This window comes from Vidua macroura, chromosome 4, assembly GCF_024509145.1.
Source record: "Vidua macroura isolate BioBank_ID:100142 chromosome 4, ASM2450914v1, whole genome shotgun sequence".
NCBI lineage: Eukaryota > Metazoa > Chordata > Aves > Passeriformes > Viduidae > Vidua > Vidua macroura.
Window position 1 is genome coordinate 55,866,597 of NC_071574.1, and position 15,384 is coordinate 55,881,980.

Consider the following 15,384-nt stretch of genomic DNA (forward strand, 5'->3'; position numbering starts at 1 on the left):
ATATGTAGGAAGTCTTCCCTTAGCTGCATTCAGCCAATGAGCTCTGTGTAGACTACCATAGCATAACAAGTATTACTCTGTAGTGTTTATCCTCTGGAAACCACTGACATAGATATTCCAGTGTTTTTTGTAGTATAACTTTAGCAATTACTTCCAGCTTCACAGGAAAAGTTCAAACTCCAGTTTACAGAAATATTTATTTTGGTTGATAACTCTAAGCAGACAAATCTTATTTTTATTACACTAACATCTAGAGCTCCAGTAGAGCTGTGTGTGCCATTTTGTTATGTTATCTAAAACTAGGGAGAGAAATGTTCTTCTATCAAAAAAAAAAAAAAAAAAAAAAAAAAAAAAGACCTAGAATCTCTGGACAAAGCCCCACTTGCTGAGCTGGCTGTACTTGTGGAACAGGTCACTGCTGCTAGGTGATGTTTCCTGACTACATTCATGTTGGTTAGCTGAGCCGTTTATGTGAATGCACCCTGACTCCAACAGTCAGGTAGCAGGAGCGAGTGCTCATTCAAGTAGCTGAGCGAAGGCTGTAACCTCGAGCAGGCCTGTGAAGAGGGCAGGGAGCAGGCATTGGTGAGGCTGCACCTCAAGTACCGTGTGAGGTGCTGGAGTGTGATCAGAGAAGGGCAGAAAGCTTGTGAAAGGTCTAGAAACCATGTCTGATGAGGAACGGCTCAGGGAGCTGGGGCTGTTCTGCCTGGAGAAGAGGAGGCTCAGCGGGAACCTCATGCCTCCCTACAGGAGGCTGGAGCCAGGTGGGATCTGGTCTCTTCTGCTGTGCCTGCAGCGAGACGGCCAAAGAAAATCGACTCAGGCTGAGACGAGGAAGGTTCAGATTAGATATTTTTAAAAAATCTTCCAGTGTTAGTGTGCTCAGGCACTGGAATAAGCTGCCCAGGAGGGTGGTGGAATTACAATCCCCAGAGGTGTTGAAGAGGTGTTTGGATCTGGCGGCGGGTGATGTGACTGGGTTACAGTGGCAGTGCTGGCTGGACGGTTGCACTGGCTGATCCCGAGGGTCTTTTCCACCCTGGGTGACGCTGGCATCCCTGGATCCCGCCACGGGGCTTTTCCCGGCACGCCCTCAGCCCGCTCCCCTCGCGCCGCCGGGGCAGCGCGCGCGGCGGGGCGGGGCCGTCGGGCTCGCGCCCAGGGGAGGCTTTGGCCAACGGGCCCGCGCGCCAGCGCCTCGCGCGGTCCCGGCGCTTCCTTCCGGCCGCCATTTTGTCGGCCGTGCCTCGCCGTGCCGCCGCTCGGGGAGGGAGCGCAGAGCGCGCCGCACCCGGACGGACCGACCGCCAGCCAGACCGACCGACCGACCGCCATCGCCATGTCCAAGCGCCACCGCCTCGATCTGGGCGACGATTACAGCTCCAGCAAGAAACGCACCACTGACGGGTGAGGGGCGGCGCGGCCCGCGGCGGGTTGGGGGGGGGATCGCGGCGGCTCCCGAGCCATCCGCGCCCCATCCCCCTCTCCGGCCGCCCCTCCGGGGCCGGAGTTCCCCGGGGCGCGGGGCGGCCGCCTTGCGAGGCAGGGAGAGGCTGCAGCGACGCCTCCTCGGCCGAGCAGGCCCCAAAGTGTCGCGGCTCCCCGGAGCGCTGGGCCTGGCTCGGAATCGGCCGCCCCGCCGGGGGGGCGGATGGCGGCGGGAGCGGGCGGGAGGGCCTCGTGCGGCGGCGCCGGGAGGGGGAAGGGAGGAAGGCGCCGGCCCGGCCGCCTGGGCAGGGGGGCTGGGCTGGGCGCCCGTGGCAGGGGTGGCGCGCTGCTGGGCCCGCGCCCCCGCGCCACGCTTTGTTTGCCGTTCTTCGCCTTCATATCTATATTCGCCTCTCTCACTCCTTCTCTCCCCTTCCTTTGTATTTGTTTACTTATTCTCTGGCTTGAAAGGTCTGGCAAGCGTGGGCCTAGAGGTGAGCATGAGGTTTGTGCAGCTCGTGTTATTAGTGTCTGCACTGGTGGGAGCCTTGTTCCTTTGTTAACGTCTTTTCACCCAGTCACCCTCGGTGATGTGCTTGGCTTGAAGTAAGAATCGATGGTGAGGTGGGTTTTGAGTTAGGGGGCAAGGGATTGTTTATTTTTTTTTCTTACTTTTGCGAAGGTTGAAGTTTTAGGACTGTACTGTACACGCTTCAGCATATTTTTGTTGAGGTTAATGTAATTGCAGGAACACAGACAATGCACTGGTGCTGTCCTTAAATTCAGCGTTGCTTTAGAGCTTTCTTTACACATAATCTTTTCCTCTTTAGTTGGGCAGGAGGGGAAGGAAAGGCAGGCAGCTCTTGAAAGTAAATTTCTGAAGTTTCAAGGAGTACAAAGAAATGCAATGTTTATCTAGTCTGGCCTTCTTTATGGAGCACAGGAGGCTTCTGTGAATTAAACAATTGTTTAAGTCCATCAGCGTTGTTTTGGACTATTTAGCTAAGAGAAATCCTTCCGTTCTCAAAGGTTAAATAACTCTAAGTCGAATGTAGCAGTTAATATTCACTGACAAACAGTCTTTGCAAAACTTGCCTTTTTTAAGTTAAGCTTTTACAGCTTCAGTTTTTAGCCCCTAGAGTTTGACTCATTTTTCTCAGCTAAACAAAATAAGCGTTTACTATTCAACTCTTACTTTCTGTCTGTAGGATCATCATAATCACGTTTTTTAAAAATATTGAGCTATTTATTTAGTTAATGCATTTTTGTAAGATTACCCAGAGATTTAAATAGTTCCTCTGAGTGTACAGAAATGTACATATACAATTTTTCTGCACGTGGAAGCTTTAGTAAAATTATCAAGTGGTTATGTCAAAACGGGGCGTTATTTAAATGTGGTACAACTGTTACAGCTGGCTGTAGTGATAATCACAGGTTAGTATTTCCGTGTTTGTATGTTGGTGGGTTTTATAGTTTTGGTGCAGCTTTATTTGTCATTGTTTTTACTTATCATGAATGTTATTCTGCACTCTTAGTCCTACCATTTTGTATGCACTCCATTGAGTTCCCACCAGTGTTACACGAGAAGACATTGACCTTCATGGCACTTCAGAGCTGTAGAAATGTTGGTCTTGTGCCCCTTCTTTGTCCCCTCCTCTGCTGGTAAAAGCATGAAATGGTATAGACTGAGAAAAACTCACTGTAAGCATAATTACTGAGCATGATTATTTCTTAGACGACCTGCAATCTTAATTCACGTAGCACGAGTCATACTAATGTTACATGGTTGGTTTATTTTAGAGTAGTTCGGTTTTGCAGCTTATGCAAGGCCGTAAGGAGGATGTGTGGAGCCTTGTTAAAAGCGTGTGTGTACCTGTCTTCCTCTGTGCCGAGAGTGCCTTTCTGCAACGTAGGTGGTTGTGGAGCTGGATTAAGCTGGATGAGCTCCTTGCATGGCTACCACTTCACATTCAGAACAGTAGTGTGTCTTGCATCCAGACTGGACTACGTGACAAAATATGAACGTTACTTCAAGTGAACCTGTCTTTTTTATTTCCTCTTTAATGGAGGCCTGTGTTAGTATGGGTGGCTGTAGACGGCAGCAGTGCCACATGGGCTCTACTTGGCCAACATGTTTGTAATTGTTGGTGTAACCTTAAGCATCTGCATGACATCTGTTTTCTTGCAGACTTGAAGTATTGTCTGTGAAGTAAAAAACATTTTGGAAAAATAGAAATTGTATGGAAGATTTTTCATTACAATGTTTCTGTGAATTGCATACATACTATTTTAAAATACGTTAATTTCTTTTTAAATATATTCGAGTTGTGTAACATCAGAGTGATATAGTGGGATGTATTATTCAGACTAATTGTATTTGGTTGATTTCTGTATAGAACAAAAATTCCTTTACTGTATTGCCTTTTTTGCATCAAATACTGCTGTGTTTAGTAATGGGGAGGAATACTAATGATCTCTTAGACTGGCTTAAACTTTCACTGTGATGATTAGTGGTTTACCTTGAGTCTTTTGTTTCCCTTTTTATTTTTATATGATTTCTAATCAAAAAAAGCATGCTTATTTAGTGATTGCCATAGTGCTTTTTTATTCTTATATGTATGTTCATATATGTTATACATGTGTGAATGTGAATGTAAGGAAGTGAAAGCAAATAGCAGACCAGAGTTTTTCACTTAAAAGCAGAGCAAAAAATCCCAGCTCCCTTCTGATCATGAAGGCTGTTATGGATTTCAGGCGCAAGACAAATGTGATTAAATTATTACTTTAGTGTAAGTTTTTGTGTTTGAGTTCTCTTTGTGCAATATTGAAAAAGCAGCTAAAATGTGATAGTTTGTAAGTAAAGAACTGTCAAGCCACATGGTTAGAAAGTTAAGGAAATTAATATGGCATCATAACTGTCATTCCTATTTTTTCCTTGTTGACCAAAGGAGTGTGTGTCTGCTAAGCTTCAGTAATATTGGGAAACTGGTAAATAGTTTCAGGGAAAGTAAGTGCTGCTGTATAATTTATAAGTGTTAGAGAGTAAGTTTGAAGGCGTGTTGTATGTTGTGCTGTTTCTGTGGTAGGATCTGCTTGCCCCTGCTTCTCTTCTGCTTTTTGAAAAAAGGAATAGACTCAACTCCTTTTATTAACACATAAATAGTTTTTACTTCTGAAATGTACATAGAGCTTGGTAGGTTTCCTTTCTGTTTGTACAGTATAAAAGCTGTAAGAGTTCAGTGAAGAGACTGAGAAAAGGGGGATTAATGGCACTTTCCATGATGGATTGTATTTGTAGTCCATTTAATTCACTTTTTGTACATGAGGTTGTATTTTTGTCTGTTTTAAGCCCACACAAGTAGCTACCAGCACAGAAAATAAGTGCTACAAGGGAGTGTTTAGGAGGCCAGATCAGAGATAGTGATCCAAGTTAAAATTAATGCAGGTGGGAAGGGTGGTTCCACACAAGGCTGGTGAAATGCTTGTGCTGACACCTGGGAAGGGTAGGCAGCAGTGGGGATCTATTCATTTTAGCACTAGGGCTGCTTCATGGGGGCTGAAGCGTACAGGAAAGTACACTTGATGGTCTGTAGTGCAGAAGCTGCTGACATTATACTGTTTGAGTAAATGGTTTTGGAATAGATTTTGTTGGTGTGGTTTATTTACACTTTACCTGGATACCAGTGAAGGATACAAATCCTTCAGAAACACACATACACAAAAGAATACTCTAAAAAACCAAACCTGCACATTAGCAGTGTGACTTAGTCTACCTTTAGTGAAGTCTGTTGCATTTTACCCTGGCTTTACCATTCTTGTATTGCTTTTATACCTTTATTTATTTTTGTCACTGATGTTACTTGTTACCATGCACTTGTATGTCGTGGTACCTCTAGCTGTTTAGAAGGTGAATAGCTCATCAGCCAAGCCCAGAGCTTTGGTGCTGTCTGATAAATGCTATTCGACTCTTAGACCTTTCTGAGTAGCATAATGGAGTCTGGTTTGGAGGGGTAACTTCCATATGGAGAATATGAACCTATTGGTTTCTGCAGTATCTGCCTGGCATTTTGCAGTAGGAAGAGATTTCTAGCTTGTACAATATTTGACTGTGTTAGAAGTAATGTTGAAGCTACAGTTCTGAGGGGGGAAAAAAAGGCTGCATACATTACATTCATTTATACAAGAAGAGTAGTGGTGGTTGTTTCCAAAGCACAGCACACTTTGAATTAAAATTTATAGAATCAGTGCTCATATAATCTTGGTTACTGCATCTTCTCTATAGGTCAGAATTTGGTATTATTTCAGTAGTTACATTTGAATGCCAAATGCATGTTTAAAACAAAAAAAGCTGTGGAGAGGAGTGTTGGCAAGAGTTTTCTTTGGACATGATCTCTACACATGCCTGAGTGTTGGTGAAGAAGGAGGTGAGGTTTTGTGTTTTGCTTAATATATCCTAGAAATGTTTGTGTGTGCACTTTATAAAGCTGGTTTTGACTTAGTTTGTTGTTTTGCCTTTTTGATGGAATTTCAGTTAATGCACAAAAAGGGACAAAGCTGAGGATATCCTCAGTTTTGCAGGCAAAGATGCCACTATTCTTTTTAACTTGATCTAGTTTAAAATGAAATAGATTGTTTTTGTGAAGCAGAGCTTGTTTCAAAGGCCTGAATTGGGAATTTTTATTAAAAGCATGCAGCTGTAGTTTTTGGGTCAAACTAAGGATTCTTTTCTAAGCGTGTTTGTAGGAAGAGTGGGATTATGGGCAGGAACAAGTACATGGACTTGCAGAATCAAAAAGACTGAGGTCAGAATTTGAGAATATTGTTTTTCTTTTGCACATGCAGTGAATTTTTCTATTTAATATTTGGAACAAATGCAAATACATAAGTGCTGTTCAAGTGTGTGGTATGAGGTGATACTGGAGAAGATACTATACAGCTTGGTAGTGTTGCGTTAACAGTTGAACTCCATGATCTTAAGGGTCATTTCCAACCTAGATTATTCTGATTCTATGAACTGTAGTGGCTGGTTTTAAGTCTTAAGTTCCAGACTCAACAACCTGTATATCAAAGTTGATATACAGAATTGTGTGTAAGACTTGAAATAAAAATAAAGCTACAGAGTAATTGTGGAACAATGAAATCAAACTTTCCTTCCATGGCTTGCTTACTGTCTTGAGTTAATTTTTTTGGGGTGGGTATAATTCCTTTGGTAGGTAGGCAAAAACACTATTAAGTGTTCTCTTATTTTTCTGCAGCAGCAAGTGGGGATGGGGAGAGGTGAGACATCTACACTGCACAGCTAATTCTTTATAATCATTAGATAAAGGGAGTTAAAACATTCATCTCTCCACGTGATAGCTTTATTCAGTCTTGGCTGTAATGAGAGGAACTGTTGCAGTGTTTAGGTACAGTAAGTGTAGCTATGTCTATCTAATGTTGGGTATACATCATATATACTGTTGTTACCCCTTGATGCTTATCCTTCCAAGGTAGCTGCCTACAAGGCTTTAAACATTTGGTTTGTGTCCGCTTCACACTGGGCACCTTTAGGGTTGCGTTGTATGAAAATTCCTCCTCTGCATTAAAATATTCAAGTGTCTCATTTTCTCCTGTGTCTCTTAACCCATTTTAGGAAAGATCGGGACCGGGACAGGGACCGAGATGACCGTTCGAAAGATCGTGACAGGGATCGTGACAGAGATAGAGATCGCGACAGAGAGAGGGACAAGGAAAAAGATCTGCGACCTACATCCAACTCTACATATTATGCAGCTGCTGGGTTACCAGCTATAAAACCAGCAATGATTCCACACAGTATTAACCCTTTCACAAATCTACCACATACCCCACGATATTATGATATCCTGAAAAAAAGGCTGCAACTTCCTGTCTGGGAATATAAGGAAAGATTTACGGATATTTTGATTAGGCATCAGTCATTTGTGCTGGTTGGAGAGACTGGGTCTGGTAAAACAACACAGGTGAGTTCTTACCTATATGATACTGCATTTTTTTAAAGGTTGTGGTTGTGTGTGAGAAATACATTGTGTAAGAATACCTCACAAACTGTGACCAAAACTAATATGATAGATGTTATATTTGCTTAATGAGTGCAAAAGATGAGGAGAATTTTACAGCTTCTTCCACTTCAAAAATCCAGTACTGCTTCCAGGCCCCTGGTTCCATTGGGCTTTATAATTGGTAGGTTTCTGTTAGAGGAAGATAGAGCTTTTATGGTGGGACAGAAGTGTACTAAATCCACAAACTGAAGTGGTGGTTCCAAATAATTTATTTAGCTGTCTATGTAGATGGCAGCTACAAAGTATGAACTTGTTCATGTTTTATGACACTTACTGCTACAGATAAAATGAATTGAAATGTCAGATACAATTCTGACATCTGATTAGCTTTTGGTGATACTCCAACTTGAGAGGTAGAGTGTTGTGTTTCTTTGGTGCTGAAACTTCTCAGAGGTTGTAGAGATTTTTAGTGCTGCAGTTAAAAATCACTTTTTTTTGGTAGGCTGATGGCTTTAAATGTCTTCTTCAGCACCAAAAGTAGTGATAACAGATGTGCAGATCCTCCTTAAGCCTTAAGAAAAAATTTGAGGACCAGTACAAGGAACACCTGGGTATTTATAGCAGGGCAGACTTGTTCAAAACTTTATCCTCTAGTTTGCTGTTTAAAGTCTGTGTTGAAAACTAATGTAAAACACTTGTTTGTTCTGTAATCTGATAAAATCTAGGCAGAAAATTAAAACAGAAGAATATTTTAGTCTTCATGACAGGAATTGTAGCTAACTTTACATCTTAGAGACAGTAAATTTTTGGTCATACAATTTTTGGATGTTGAGAAAAAGAGAAGGACATAGTAGTATATTGAATATGTTTTATAGCTGTGCCTGAAATATCTAAAGTTACAGGACCTTGCTGCACATTCTAGGAACCAGTGTTATGTTAGCAGGTAGTGTTATGACATTATCTGGATTTTTTACAGTGGTATAAACCAAGACCAGGACTGGTCGTGAAAGGTTTGATTATGTAGTTATTTGGAAGATGCAGTAGCCTGACTATTGTATTAAAAAATTGTACTTACCTATATGAAAACAAGATTGCTTATGTGATCTGAAAATTTGAAGATCTAAAGGTTATGTCAGTGTCATTCCTCAGACATAAAGCTTTTCCTGAGTTATCTTACTACTTTAGCCCTTACTTTCTGAAAGGATTTAAGTAATTTAGCACATCTTTCCTAAAAACTGGATTTAAGCTACCAGAAGCACATAAATTGTCTTGGAAGCTTCCCTGCTTCCTCTTAATTTGCTCTGTGAAGTTGCAGATATGTTCTTAAACAATTGATAGTGTCTCTGTAGGGACATATCACTGAAAATTGTCCTGCTGTCACCTAATGAAAACTTTGTTTTGTATATGGTAGTGTCTTATTGTTTTTGTGGTCAGTTGTGTGCTTAAAACTTGTTTGGGGATGATTATTTTTCTTCTTAAATTCATTGATCAGACCAAGAGAAATACTTTTCTGCAGCTAAGAAATCTTTTAATGCTCAAACTGCAGGTGTACATAAGCTATTAATGTCAGCTTTATACAAATAAAAGCAGGCAACAATTAAAAAATATTATTTCCAAAATTAATATCTTCTTTCATTGTGATAGTAAAAGGCTATACAGTAGTAGATATCTTTTTGATAGTAAGCTGCTGCCTTTCAAGTGTTTTCTCTGATTATTATTTGCACCTCTCCTATTTAGGCAGGTTGAGAGAGTTGGGATTGCTCATCCTGGAGAAGAGAAGGCTCCAGGGAGGCCTCATTGTGGCCTTTCAGTACCTAAAGAGGACTTAAAAAAACATAGAGTGACTTTTTACATGGGCAGATAGTGATAAGACAAGGAGAAATTGCTTTTAACCTGAAAGAGGGGAGATTTAGATTATCTGTTAGAAAATTTTTCACTGTGAGAATGGTAAAATGCTTGACCAGGTTCCTGGAGAAGTTGGGAGTGCCTCATCCCTGCAAGTGTTCAAGGCCAGGTTGGATGGGGCTTGTAGCAGTCTGGTCTGGTGGGTGTCATCCCTGGCCATTGCAGGATGGTTGAAACCAGATGATCTTTAAGATACCTTCCACCTGAAACGATTTTGTGATTCTGTGATTATATGCATGTTTTTCCATCAGTTTTGTAGAGCACCCAGGATTGGAAATGCTTGGCTCAGACAATAGAAAAAAACAGAAGATTAAACTTTTCTCACTTGTTTCACATAGACTTAAACCCCAAAGTACTGAAGAAGTGTACTGGAAGCCAAGACATTAATTTTCAGTTCTTTAGTGTTTGTAGTGGCTTGATTTGTAATTTAAACTTAACCTTCGAAGTTAACTGTTTTTTCTAACCGCACTGGAAACAGGCTCAGTGGTGGAATGGGCGTGCCAGATTTCTCTTAGGAAGGGGTATTTAATGACTGTAATTGCAGCGTTCATTCTCTTTTAAATCTGGGATCGTATGTGGTTCTGGTATAATAGTTTCACTTTGTTTGGTAAAGAGAATGGTAGAGTGGCATGTCCTTTGTGTATTGATGTAACATGAGTGATGCCACTTCTTCAGTAAGGCTTCTTGGCGAAGTTCAGGAGCAAGGTGATGTGGAGTATAGCTAAATGCTTGTCCTTTAGTGTGCAGGAGAACTGCTACAGGTTCTCAAATAATGAATATTCAGAGAATTCTACTATGTATCTTTTAACTGAGGAAGTTTTCAGGAAGTTGGAGAGGCTCAAAAAAGCCAGAAAGGGCAGTGCTCTTCTGTCTCCTGCTATGCAGTTCTTAAAATGATGAAGTTCCTTTGACTTTGAAGTAGTCTTAAACAGCCCTTAGTCCATTTATCCTTGATCTTAGAGGCCAATGGATGTATGTGTAGTCACTACCTCCTCATGTTTATGGAAGTCATACTTGAAAATCTCTCTTACTTGAGAAAGTCCTTGAGATTAAATGGTACTAACTAAAGCCATTCCTCCTGCTTTTGATACTGATAGAATGACCTTTTTTATGAGGAAAGTCAGGGATTTTGATGATGGCATAGGGTTTTTTTCTGTCAGTGGGATTAACTTTAGGCTAGGTTTCATAATAACCAAATGAGAATATATTCCCAGATATGACTGAAGTAAAAAAATACAGTATGGCACAGTCTTTTTCCAAGTATAAGTATGTGTTTGAAAGCTGGACAGGAAAAGTCTTCGGGTGGTTGTCTATATCAGCTTAGCACAGGGAAGTCTGTGGACCCCTTTTCTTTCATTTGACACCGGTGCTGCAAATTTTGTTGTTTACTGGAAAATCACTTTTAAATTGGTTTTATTTCATGCTGCAGTGGCCTGACAGACCTGCTGATTTGAAATTTATTTCAGGACTTGCTCTAAGTCAAAAAGCTTCACCTAATACTCACATATACTGATATACTTAGTTGAGCTGTTACTAGTGACTTAGTAAAGCAGAGGAGGCATGTATATGTTACAGGATAGGGCTTTGTGTTTGCTGCTGTTAGTGTTCAAGAACTGCTATTAGTTCTAGTTTTGAATAGGATTTTCAGAAATGTGAGTTCTTCACAGCAGTCTAATAGGCTCCTGTCATATTTTGATTCTGTTTGCTTTATTGTTCCTATATTTATAGTGGCAGTATATTCTTCATTTAAAAAATGCTTTAGACTACACTGATCTGTATCTGGTCATGTCTTACTGTTTACTTATGTCCATTTTGCTATGAAAATATAATAATGAAGAACTGACATTTTCCTGGTTTAAATTCTGCTGCTTTCTCTCTTATTCCTCGTTGGAATGCCATGTATAAAGGGTATGTTTTCTTTTCCTCTTCGTGCTTTTAAGAATACTTGGAAAGTACTAAGAACAAGTGGGTTTTTTGGTCTGTAGGCTTGGAACTATTTCAGCCTGGAGATGTCTCCTCATAAAGTGTCACACTGAGAACATGTTGAGAATAATCTATCTCCATCAAACTGTTACTGACCATAGGAATTCTGAATAAAACTTATTTTGGATGATTCTTCGTGTTTCCATATTCCTAATAGGAACAGAAAACTACTGACTGGCAAATAAAATGAGTGCTAACACAGGAAGGAAAGCATAGGGGTTTTATATGTTGTTCTTGAAATTTCTGAAGAACACTATTAATAAACCTAATGAACATAATTATCTGTTCATTTTATTTGTTGCACTTCTTGGCTAAGACAATTCTTTATTACTAAAATAATTATTTTTGCTTAAACATATTAATAAATATTACCTTTTCGAGACACAAAATACATTTTACTTACTGTAAAATTTTAACTGTGCTACTGATCTCAAATTTTGTGTGTTAGCTCCAATTTTGGTTGCTCCTGGAGCATTTTGGCTGCTGCTAAGTACCTGTAAAAGGTATTGATCTAACGTGGGTAAAATGTACCATGAACCTGTGTATTTCCTTGATAATTTCAAAGATGGTTATCTTCATGCTTAACAAGATTGTGCTTTATTTAGTGGCAGTGGATCCAACTAACTAGTTTATCTCTAGTCTAGTCTGTTCTCCTTTGGCTATTTTTGTGTGTGCAGTTGAGATCTCTGTGGAATTCTAACTGACTTTGGATTCAGTACAAAGGTTAGAGATTCCGTGTGACTGTTTGAAGTGTGTTTATCACTGAATTTTATCCTTGGCAGATCCCTCAATGGTGTGTTGACTACATGCGCTCGTTACCTGGCCCGAAGAGGGGAGTCGCGTGTACCCAGCCCCGGCGAGTGGCCGCAATGAGCGTGGCGCAGCGTGTTGCTGATGAGATGGATGTCATGCTGGGCCAGGAGGTTGGGTACTCCATTCGGTTTGAAGATTGCAGTAGTGCAAAAACCATTTTGAAGTAAGTATTGTAGCTGTCAGGTAAATGTATAACAGCATACTTGGAGGTAGGGGAACCACAGGGTTATGAAGGGTGAGAGCAAAGTTATGAAAGGAGTAATTAGGGAGTGACTCTGTGGATTGGTGCTTTTGTGTCTGAGTGGGGAAGAGTCAAGGGAGCTGTAGCATGAGCTGAGAGAAGTGTGAGGTATGAGGCATGAATAGAGTTGGAAATTATTCATTCCTCCTAAAGAAGACACTGCACCCTATAGAAATTAATTTTAAATGATCCAGAAAGAAGGAGGTGACCTGAGTAAGTATTTTATTATTAAGGCACTATTCATAATAAAGCACTTCAATATGCAGTTTCTCTTTGTTGTACATTCAGCTGATGTTTTACGTGTGGGGTCTTCTACTCAGGGTACTTCTGGTGAAGTTCAGTACATTATTTCAGTAAAGAGAACTTCCCAAATATTCAAAACTGGCCTATGCCTGGCTCTGGGACACATAGTCAGGAGTGTTGTACTTGTCATCTGTTATAGATTCCTGTGCGGCCAGGAAACAGGTGCATTTAATACATCATTTGCAAATTGCATTCAGAATGCTCAGTTAAAAACACCACAGTGTGGTTCAAGGATCAATGCTTTTCTATCAAAAGATGGCTTCTCTTTGGTCTTACAAGTAGTTGAAGGACTGAGCATAAAGTTAATATGGAAAAAGAAATGTAATAGTAGCAGAAAAGCAAGAAGTGAACAGATGATCTGCAGACAGAAAAGGAGAAAAATTGCAGAAACAGTGTATCTTGGATTTTAGAGGGTGTTTTCCCTTCTCTTGAGCTTAGGTGTGGAAGTCTGCCAATAATACTCTACAAACTATTGTAAATGTTACTAAACCTTGTTTCCCTCACTCCCGTTTTTTTTTTTAAGCTTTCTCCCCCCCATAAGATTCCACTTATATTCTATTTCTATTTGAAAACTCAAAATGAGCATGTCACAGTATTGGAAGTAGTTTGCTGGTGTTACTACATTTAAAAAGTTGATTAAAAGCTTAGTTCGAGCAACGTAGTGAATATGGAAGAGGATTCTGTATCAAGCCTAATAAGCAGAATGTGAGTTGGAATTGTTTCTGTTTGTTCAGGTATATGACTGATGGTATGTTACTTCGTGAAGCAATGAATGATCCTTTGCTGGAGCGCTATGGTGTTATAATTCTTGATGAGGCCCATGAGAGAACACTGGCTACGGATATCTTGATGGGAGTTTTGAAGGAAGTTGTAAGACAAAGATCTGATCTGAAGGTCAGTAATGATGAAGCTCAACAGCATCACAGCAGTTCAACAGCAGTCATAATGGATAAAGTATCTCTGTCCTTACCATTAGCTGATTTTTATAATTGTTTTTTGATCTGTGATAATGTATATTGGAAAGTTAAGCCTAGGAAATTCTGAATGTGTTTTGTATTGAGGAAGCTCCTAGAAACAATACAATTGTAGCTTAACCTTATGTATTTGACTTGGAATTTTTTTGAACCTTTATAAACAAGGGTGATGTATTCAGGTAATAAAAGTATTCTTATATCACAGTCAGCAATTTACTTTCTTAAAATCACATGTTGCATGCATAACATGTCACAAGTTCTAAATGTTGAGTAACTTTTTGTCCTCCGAATCTACAGGTTATAGTTATGAGTGCTACTTTAGATGCTGGCAAGTTTCAGATCTATTTTGATAATTGTCCTCTTCTAACTATCCCGGGTCGTACCCATCCTGTGGAGATATTCTATACTCCAGAACCGGAAAGGGACTACCTTGAGGCTGCCATTCGAACAGTGATACAAATTCATATGTGTGAAGAAGAAGAAGGAGATCTCTTACTCTTTCTTACTGGACAAGAGGTACTTTCTTCTGTTTTCTATTAATTGTTCCATACAGAAACTGCTTCTAGTGACTTCTGTAGACTAAAACAGTTTCCTTTTCTAGTTTATTATTTGGATGACCTGAGGTTTACCTGCCATACACTTTAGGTCTTTTAACATTGTACTTAATCTGTAATGTAAATGGTGTGCAAGGCTTTTCTAAAATGAAAATTCTCATCAACTCAAGTACTTCAAAAACAGAAAGCCAGAGAATGAACCCAAGGTTTGTACTGATGGGAACTCCAAAGATCTGGGTACCTGAGAGTATCCTTGGTTTTTATTCAAAAGATGTGCACAACTGTACATATATTGTACAACTTGTCTGAAGAATAACCATTTGGTTCTGCTGTTTAGCTATCAGTAGTAGCTTTAATAACAATGTTCAGGTTTTTTTTATCAATAACTTGGAGTGTTAGGCTGTAGACTTTATGTACCATAAGTTCAAGGAGTTAGGTCTCAGAAATGGACTCCGTGCCATGCCAAAGAGGATTGTATACAAGCACTTAAACTAAACTGCATCGGGAAATGAGGATTTTCTGGAAATTTTAAATACTTTACTTGAAATAACCTGGGGTGTTTTTTTTAGTGCTGGTCTTTCTTTGAAGCTCTTTGAGTGTCCATATTGGTAAACTGAAATGGAGACGAGGTTAAAAACCTGTAGACATTTTGAAAGTTTGCTGGATTCAGTCAACCTAAATGTGTTTTTCATAGGGGAAGAAGTGCAGCTAGGAAAAATATTTTTCAACTCATTCTTCTTTCAGTTACTACTCTTGAAATAGTACCTGCCAAGGGATGTGGAACAATTCAGTGTCTTTCTTCTAAGCAAACACAACCTTAACTGTGCCGGGGGGGGGGGGGGGGGGGGGGGGTTGTGGTACAAGTAACTTGTGATGCTAAAGGGTACCCTGGTTTCTTGAGTAGACTTTCCAGCCATAAAGATGTGTTTTCTAAGACATTTGATTAAAGTGTCTTCTGGCAGGTCACCTCCCTTAAAAAACCAAAGCAATGACTGTCACTATAAAAGCAAATACTCTGACTTTTACATTTGTCCTTCTTTGATTGGAGTATTGCTGTAAGTTAAAATACAGGTAGGAAGAAATACTTTCAGTGATAGTGGCTTTGAAACCTACGTGTTTGGTTTTAGTTTGTAGTTCAGACTAGCTGGGCACTTAAATGT

The 15,384-nt window shown here is 40.2% G+C and overlaps 1 protein-coding gene across 1 annotated transcript in view; it reads left to right on the forward strand.

The window, feature by feature from the left end:
* The first annotated feature begins 1,248 nt into the window (after positions 1-1,248).
* DHX15 (DEAH-box helicase 15) overlaps positions 1,249-15,384 on the forward strand; it is a 45,762-nt gene continuing 31,626 nt past the window's right edge. The window contains exons 1-5 of the mRNA XM_053974974.1: positions 1,249-1,410; positions 7,064-7,412; positions 12,122-12,315; positions 13,431-13,590; positions 13,968-14,186. Coding sequence (XP_053830949.1) covers positions 1,343-1,410; positions 7,064-7,412; positions 12,122-12,315; positions 13,431-13,590; positions 13,968-14,186 — 990 coding nt within the window. The 5' untranslated portion in view covers positions 1,249-1,342. The remainder of the gene's footprint in view (positions 1,411-7,063; positions 7,413-12,121; positions 12,316-13,430; positions 13,591-13,967; positions 14,187-15,384) is intronic.